Below are 9,219 nucleotides of genomic sequence, written 5' to 3'. Positions count from 1 at the left end.
ACGATTTCTACAAGCATGACAAACTTCTGCCCTGGAAGCTGTGCTAGATATACAGACAGCAACAATGAGATATGAATGAGATGTATTGCATTTAAAGCAAAGATATAGCCAGTATATACAGTTACACGTTTAACAGTGCATTTGGTCAGTCTGAAGGGTCTCACATAGCAGGAAATTCAGTTTCATGTCTCTGTTGGGTGTAGGTGCTATATAAATTGTGTGAAAGTATCAAAATGCTTAATCCACATAAAGTCAATACGCCACATATTCGGCACTGTACCTTGAAACGTACCATCAGCCCACGCAAACCCATCATCTAATTTTTTTTTGTTGCATAATTATCAACACCGAGCAGTGATTTGTTTGTTGCTAAGCTAACAAGCTACAAGACAGAAAAGTATCAAGAAAGTGCTGAACAACCGCTGGTTGTCAGGAGGCAAATATATCATTTTACAGCCACCCACCCCTCCCAGAATCCAATTAAAAAAATGGACTGGGTTGTGTGTTTTCTTGTCAACTTTTGTGCTTCAGTGCATCCTAAAGTCAGCTAGCTTTTTTCGGCCCTTTGCATCCGTTTGATTCTCTCCTGCTCTCTGTTCTGACATAGACTCTATTTTAACAGCCAAAGGTATAGTCGAATGAACAGTCTGTGTGGTATTTTGAGCTGAAACTTGAAACAAACACTCTGGGGACGTGGGAGATTCACAGTGACATGTAAAGAAAAGAGGTATGGGACCTTTAAACATCACTTTCAGTGTACAATCTTCACTTCAGCGTTCCTGTCTCAAGCAACAACACATACACGTGCTTGGAAAGGAGCTATTGAAGTGCTGACTGGTTTAGCCACAATTCAGTTACACAAGTGTAAAATAATCCACAGTAACACTTACCACTGTAACGACGTGATGTCCATGGGGTGACAGTACAAGTTACTTTCTCCATCTGAAACTGATCCCTGTTTTGACAACAAGTACGTCATAGTTCAGTACACATTTTGAAATGTTCATCTTGCTTTTAACTGCACTTAACAAATCTAGACAAACACTGCAGAGGCTAATCAACTCAAATCTGAGTTTGCCATATTATAGAACATTATAGTTTTTACAGTAAGTTGACAAACTAAATAACATTATAGCCTAAATTCCCACCTGTTCAGTCTTCTTTTCCCACTTGGCTTGGATTTCTCTGCATTACTTTCTTGAAATGTTCCTGTATTGACCACAAATGAGTATCAATATCAGTGACAACAAGCCATAAGTAGGGTTAGGATTTAAAAAAAGAAAATAAAAATAAAAGATTTTTTCTATTTAAATGTATCTTCACCTAATAGTGATTCATAAAATCCCACGTGTGAAGCGTTTACTCTTGTTAATCTGTGAGAACAAGAGACTCTTCAGCCACATGGCCACATGAGAGAACTGATAACCAAACACTGTGGTTGAGTGTGGCAGAAAAATATAAATAAATAAATTTCCCCTTTGGCAGTGCATCACCGGATTGCCCCAAACAACAAACAGTCTATGATTTACAGCTGTAATTCAGTGAAACTCTCTTTCATATTGCAGTTAAATTGGCATTGCAAATAAAACATCCCTCTCTAAGTATAATAGTCAAATCAAACTGCCAGGAAATCCGTGGTGAAACCCAGCCCTATTCAGTACTACACTTTAATGGCTTTTTGTTGGTTTTTATGATTGAAACTATTGTTTCATAGTCTCAGTTTAATTAACCTCTATTAGCACACATCCTGTTGTTGTTTTTAACTTAATTTTTACTTAATGAAGCCAAACAAGAATAAAAAAAACTCAGTGTGCCACAGGCCTGTGCAGAAAATTAACCGGCACTCACATTAAACTGAATGAGGGTACACTGGCTTGGTACGGAGCGTGACTTAGTAACTGAAACTTGAGGCTTGGTAATACTGATCCACATGATGTGGAGAAGAAAGCTGTGATACCATGCTACACTATAAACACCGTAGGAAACTACAGATAATGTTACAAGGAACTATGAGGGATGGCTTATAGAGGTTATATTTACTTCAAGTAAAGCTGTTTAACTTTCAATCATTGAAATGTATAACTAAATTTAATCTGTGCATGTTGGGGTTGAGTATTCTGTTGTTTTGACTGAGCAAGTGCTTCAAAACCATTTTGCCGGTGTAAAAGTCAGTTAGAACAAATGACAGAAATGAAGGAAACAATGCTAGCCAAGTTTATATGAGTAGGAGGTTTTGTATTAAGCTAGTTTTGTCACAACTTTTTAGCTAGAGTCGCTTTGTTTTTGTTTTTAGCTAGCTCGGCTATGCTAGCAGTGCTCTTTAACTATGTGGACGCGGGGTTTAAAACAACTCAAACTACCGTATTTAAGACTTTTTTTGATACCTGTGGTTGAAAAATGCATAGTTTGCTGCCATGGTAGCGTAAGTTAAACCACAATTTGCCTACCATTGTCTTCCTGGGTACTGCAAAGAGAGTTCCTGATGGCCAACCTGCACCTGTGCTACTACAGGTGTTTTTAAGTTAGCAAGACGAAATAGGCTAATTTAGGTTAGCCCGCGTCTATTACCCATATTTATAAGACGTCAATATCAACTAGTAGCATACATCATTTAATGGAGTGCTTCCTCGTTTTTATAATTTTGTTTATTTAAAATATATTTATTTATTTATTAACTTATGTATGCTTAATTTATGTATTTTTTAATTTATGTATGCTACTTCCAAACTGTTTCAAATCAATTTTATTGAATTGAATAATTTTGAACCCATTCAAGTCTAATCATCTCTTTTTTATTATAACAGTGGTTTTCTGGTCATCATTGAACGTAGAGGAACTGACAGCCTCCAGCATGTTTGATAAGGGACATCATACACTTTTAAGAAGTTTTTAAAGATGGATTAAACCAAAATGCAACTTAAATTCTGCTAATAGTTTCAGTGCTGCTGAAAGTGTTAGGGAGTTATTGTGTTGCTGTGTATAGTTCTGCAATAAAATGCTGAAATATATAACAAATCAGTCAGTCAGTCAAATCAATCAATAATCAATTGATGCGTGAGTCATGATCCTCAGTCAGTCATCTCTGAGCTGACTTTAATGTCTTAAAAGTCTTGCTCAAAATCTTTTAACAGCAAATTCTATTTGTTTTTCATCTTAGTCTGTTGTGATAGGTGTCTTTATGAATGAAAACAACAGTGTAGTACAGGATATGCATTGAATACTGCAGAATCATATCATGTTACCACAGGTTTCAGTTCATCTTGATGTTTAGTGCTGTAACTAATTAAATTATTTGTATTGACTGATTGATCTTTCTGGTACTTGTGATGTAGGATGCGGGACAGATCACAAGCTTAAAGCCACTTTGATGAAGAAGGTATTCTATCCACTGAGCGATTAACCATGGCTGTAATATTTTCAGATAAACTACCTAATTGAATATCCAGTACCTGTTAACAATTACTTAATAATGACAGAAAAGGATGAAAATAATGTTTTGCTCCACGCCAAACAAGAAAATCTTCAGCATCATTTGATAAGCTTATGAACGGCTCAGGTGGCAAGAGATGTGAAAGACCAATAGCATCATCTAGTGGCCACAGAAGGTGCCGCTACTCCTCTGACTCTTCTGGACCTCTTTGGTCCTTTTCCTTGAGGACAGAGGAAACAATATCCAGTTTCTTGCTCCCCTCTCAGCCCAAGGCGTTACGGTGTTGCTCTCCTCAACCTCGCTTGTCTCGTGGGAAACTTGCAGATGGGTAGAGAAACAGATGAAAACTGCCCTTTGCTTCACTGACATTGATGAGATGTAATGAGGACTTTCTACCAACAGATGTCAGAAGGAAAGGAACAAGTTAACCACAACGTTTTAAAAAATATTCGGAAATCTTCTGTTGTATTTTGTACACTTTAGTTTTAAATTGTGGATTTTTTTTTAATCCATCATGGACAAAGATAAGAAACTATATGCTGGTGCTATTGTCTGAAATATATGATGCAGGTGCACAAGAAAAGTATGTATGTATATAAATGTTCATTTTGTGCACAATAATAGAAAATAAAACAAATAAAAGGGCGGCACAGTGGCGAGGTGGTTAGCACTGATGCCTCACAGCGAGAAGGTCCCAGGTTAGAATCCATGGGCCGACTGGGCCTTTCTGTGTGAGTTTGCATGTTCTCCCTGTGTCTGCATGGGTTCTCTCCGGGTACTCTGGCTTCCTCCCACCATCCAAAGACATGCTCATTAGATTAACTGATGATTCTAAATTGGCCGTAGGTGTGAGTGTGAATGGTTGTATGTCTCTCTGTGTTAGCCCTGCGATAGACTGGCGACCTGTCCAGAGTGTACCCCGCCTCTCACCCGATGACAGCTGGGATAGGCTCCAGCAGACCCAGCGACCCTTAACAGGAATAAGCGGTTGAAAAAAACAAATAAAATCTACAAATTTAGCTTAACCTTGTGTTTGTGATGCATACTTCTGCACTTTTAATTAAGTAATTTCTGAATTACTTTCACCTATTTATATTTAGGGCTCATTCATTCATGTTTATTTTTCGCAGAGTGATCTGAATGTTGAGTAGCAGTCTCCTCACCCCACTGCAAAAAATAGACATAGCATCTTTAGCTGCTTATCAGGAAATAAATAAATAAATGTTGACAAGATATTGACATTCTTCTCTGGCCTCAAAATGTTTTCAGACTCAAACCACTTATGTACATTACTTTCAGTCTGGGTTCAAACTATTTATGTAACTATAACATTGGTCAAATCAGAAATTAAAATGAGACTTATTGATGACAGCAAAAATAATTGCAACATTATAAAATATAATAATCTGCAGTGTCAACATATAACTATTATTTAACAGGAAAATTAATATACATTTTCGGAAAGAGCTCTTAGAAATTGTATTTGTTTTTGTTGGTCATGTAGTGTCACAATCCTGAGCTATGGGTGGCGCTATTTCACGCTTTCTATATGCAAACACATTTTAAAGTACGACGAAGAAGAGGGCTAGCCAGTAGCTTCTACCTGCTGTCGCCCGTGTACGTATCCTGCTGTATAATGCTAACGAGTCAAGCTGGGGAGGACTGATTTGGGAAGAGGCGGAGGTTTTTATTACTCTGGCCAAAGCTTTTAAACAAGGTAACAACGCGGAAATGTTACAGTCTGAATTTATAAATATCAGCTAAAGTGTACATGTCGTTACTCCACCTGCCCTCAAAGGGAAATGTGACTTTAGCAGTTCGCTGATTTGGTTTCGGCCACGGTGCCGATGGCAGAACACATGCCGAACGTCAAAAGCTAAAGCTAACACGCTAGCATTAGCTACAGTTAGCTCAAGTTAATGCTGCCTTCAAGTGCTCCTTGTTGGCTCCGTCCTCAGACAACCTGACTTGTAAACACGACTTTCCGCTTGTAAAGGCAGTCTTATTTATATCACCCAACAGCACAAATATGTCTTAAGTGGATAAAGCATATGTTAGGGTTAAATATAACACTGCCGAATATAATGTTTAATTTTGCTAGTAATTGGGGTGATTTACTGCCATTCAGAGTGGGAGTAGACAGCCAAAGGGAGATATGTCCCCAAATTAACTTTGGTTCAGTGAAGCAGCACGTACGGACGTCAACTCTTGGAAAACAGAATTTTCTCCATGCATAAGGAAGTAAGATGGTTTAAAACAGGGAAATACTGTGAAATTGTCATATGAATACATTTCTGTAGTTATTTGGAAGTTCTCCATACAGTCTATAAATAAAAACTCTAGCACTGGCATGAAAACAAACCATATGAAAAGCCTGCATGCCACTGTTAAGATAATCCTATTTTTGTGGCAGCATTCAACTAAGAAGATGGCCACACTAAAATAACAAAGAACAGCTGAGGCAATTATCCAGAGGCAATTAGAGTCACTTCAGGTGAAGACAGGTGTGCACCGTTTCAATCCAGCTTTATAACAGGGACCTGTAAACTTTTACACCTTCTAAATGTCACACCAATTGCACGATGTTTGGGAACTGTTTATTAATGCAGAGTTTAAATAGACTGTGGGTTAATATGTTACGTGACTTACTTAAAACATTTTTTTTTTTTTGATCATCAGTTAATTATATTTATACAATATATGTTGATTTAATTGTACAGACTGTACCTTTAATTTTTTATATATGTTTTAGACTGAGACATAAGTGTAACTGGGAGTCTGTCTCGATTACTTATGTACACCGATCACCTATAACATTATGACCATAATTAGTGGCCAAGTGAATGATTAACTTGTTCTTACTGTGTTATATATTAGGCAGCAAGTTGAATATTTTGTCATCAAGCAAGAAAAAATGGGCAAGTGGAAGGGTTTGTGCGACTTTGACAAGGGCAAAGTTATGATGGGTAGATGACTGGGTCGGGGCATCTCCAAAACTTAAGTTCCTGTGGGGTATTCCCAGTCTGTCAAGGTCAGTACCTGTCAAAAGTGGTCCAGGGAAGGTAAAGTGGTGAACTGACAACAGGCTCATGGGCTGCCAAGGCTTACTGATGCACATGGGGACTGTAGTCCGATCTAACAGAGGAGCTACGGTAGCACAGTTTGCTGAGAAATGCCGGGTTTGATAGAAAGGACACACATTGTATCACAGTCTGCTTGGTATGGAGTTGTGTAGCCGCGGATCAGTCGGGGTGCTCATGCTGACCCCTGTCCACTGGCGGCGTCCTTGGTCTGCAGCTGGTGGTACATATCAAAGTAACATCCATATAAATCCCATGAATCAGATTTCCCAGAGGAATATTACATTATAATGAGATCATCGATTGTATTTTCTTCACCACTTGGTAGTTATAATGTTGTGGCTGATCGGTGTGTTATTCTCTGGTAGTTGCCAAATGTAAATGAACTCTCTTGTGGGGCACTTACAGGCTTCGTCATGTGGAGAGGGGAGCAAGGTCCGCGGGCTTTCCAGGCCCCGGTGGATGTTCACGCCAGCGCAGATGGCCAGGTGTACATGTTCAGGAGGAGGCCGAACGAATACGCCGCATCCTCAGACGATGAAGAGCTCAACGTCGTGGAGATGAAACCGTGGAGCCTTCAGGATCAGATGCTGGACAGGAATACAGAGCTGCTGGAGCGGGAGGTGTTAGATGGTGATAATCTGAACAAGCTGGCTCTGCAGTACGGCTGTAAGGTAAAGATTTGTCATAGTTACTACAGTTTGTGTGACTTGTGTCTTAATTGGGCATTAGTTTACTTTCATTCCTATTTCTGTTGACAGGTGGCAGATATAAAACGAGTTAACAACCTGATGCAGGAACAAGATCTGTTTGCACTGAAATCTGTTAAAATACCAGTTCAGAAGCACAGCTTTTTAACGGAGACTGTGTCGGACGCCCAAGAAGAAATGCCACATTCATACCCAGCAGCGGACAAGCCTCAAGACAGGGCCAGAGCCCAATCACATCTGCAGGAGGTGACGGACTTTCTGATGGAGGTGGATAATGATATTGACAAATTGATTCAGACCACAGCTGATCAAGATGAGGAATTCTTGGACGACTCTGAGAAACCACAGCGGTTTGGTTTCAGAGGACAGCGCCTGACCGGTCACGGAGCGGACTGGGGAATCCAGTGGTGGAACGCTGTGGTCGCCATGCTCCTGATAGGGGTCGTCCTGCCGTTATTTTACGTCATTTACTTCAAAACAAAAGATAATGGAGTAGTTTCGCCAACAGGTGGGAGTGATGCTTTACAATCTTCAAATGCCTCGACCCCAAGAGGACCTGAGCATTTTGAAGAACCGGGATAGCTCCTGAGAAATTCAACTTTAAGACAGTAAATGACAATCACGGTGAAGCCAAACTGACATTTAAGTGCAATAACACCACATGACTTACTAACCTCTGTGAAATGTGCCTTTCATTATGCCATGACTGTGATTATTGACTTGAAATAACTGCATATTGCTCTAATTTTTGTCACAGTGTAGGATACAAACATTTAGGAAAATATACTTTGCTAAATATTATTTCCCAAGTATCCCTAATCATTTTATGTTTATAGTTCCTCAGGTGCTTCACTGAATACAATTTTATCTTGAACCTCTCACATGATACAACTGGAGCATTAATTATGTACGCACTTGTCTGAAGGGGGAAAAACAAAAGTTTTATTACGTCACCAGTTGCCTGTATTCAACACATCAGCATTTTTTAAATCTGTCCCACTACAGTAACATATGAGGTCAAACTGTATTAACACATGTTTGGGAATTACTTGTGTGCTTTAGTTTTGACCTAACGTTTGTGTCTCATCATTGCCGTACACCTCGTGCCTTTTTTCCCCCGGATCTGTCGGCTCCAACAGTGTGAATTTGTTTACAGCAAACATACGGTGCAATATACTTTATTTAATGAGATTTACACCTGTAAGCTCCCTGACAGCTTGTGCCTTAACATTGTATTTGAATACTCGTGAACAGGTGGTAAATTGTTGATGCCTTGTGCACTTTTTTCATGTCCAAAGTATTTTAACTTAATGAAACCAGAAGAAAAAAATATATATATATATATATATACACAAATATATATATTGACATATTTTCAGGTCAATGTGTGAAACATTTTTAGATGGAAAATTGACAAATGTGTGGCATGTTCCAGTTTGAAAGCAAGCCTTAAAGTGTGACAGCCTTTATAAAGTGTTATCTGATATGTTGTCTGTGTCATGTGTTGGGGACTGACGTTTCCTCCTCCATAATTAGTTTATCACCAATTATATAAATACAAATGCATACAGATACACAATAAACTGCCCAGTATTAATAGCAAATATACAACAGAATAGTTTTAAATTCATTGCAGAGGTACAGTGTGTATTTTCAACAAAATCTAAATTGAATTATTTTTATAACGTGCAGTGCCTACTCAGACCACAAGATGGCAGTGTGTGCGAGAATTTATCGGAGGTGGTCAGTCTTGTTCTGCAGAGTAAGGCTGGATGATTGATGGTTCTCTGATTTTATATAATATAAATTGACAAAATTCTTTACATTATAATGTATTTCTGTGTATATATCCTACATCATAAACAAAGTTTGGAGATCAGATGAAAGCCATCAGGCACTAGGTTTGTTAGTAATACACAAAATAAAACAAGTATAAGAATACAGACGTTTCAAACTGTATAAAGTACTTCTTTACACTCAGACCATTTTCACCGCAGAC

At 38.6% G+C, this 9,219-nt stretch overlaps 1 protein-coding gene across 2 annotated transcripts; it reads left to right on the top strand.

Annotated features, from left to right (window-relative positions):
* The first annotated feature begins 4,977 nt into the window (after nucleotides 1-4,977).
* Nucleotides 4,978-8,786, top strand: lysmd4 (LysM, putative peptidoglycan-binding, domain containing 4). 2 transcript variants are annotated; one of them, XM_084555438.1, is made up of 3 exons: nucleotides 4,978-5,147; nucleotides 6,919-7,184; nucleotides 7,272-8,786. In XM_084555438.1, the coding sequence occupies exons 2-3, from the start codon at nucleotides 6,927-6,929 to the stop codon at nucleotides 7,800-7,802; spliced, it is 789 nt and encodes a 262-aa protein (XP_084411564.1). In that variant the 5' UTR covers nucleotides 4,978-5,147; nucleotides 6,919-6,926; the 3' UTR covers nucleotides 7,803-8,786. The 2 variants fall into 2 exon arrangements, with proteins under 2 accessions (XP_084411564.1, XP_084411565.1); XM_084555439.1 differs by lacking the exon at nucleotides 4,978-5,147 and adding an exon at nucleotides 5,157-5,671.
* The last annotated feature ends 433 nt before the right edge of the window (nucleotides 8,787-9,219 follow it).

The sequence above is a fragment of the Chelon labrosus genome, assembly GCF_963514085.1.
Source record: "Chelon labrosus genome assembly, chromosome: 11".
Taxonomy (NCBI): domain Eukaryota; kingdom Metazoa; phylum Chordata; class Actinopteri; order Mugiliformes; family Mugilidae; genus Chelon; species Chelon labrosus.
This window is presented reverse-complemented; position numbering and strand designations above follow the sequence as displayed.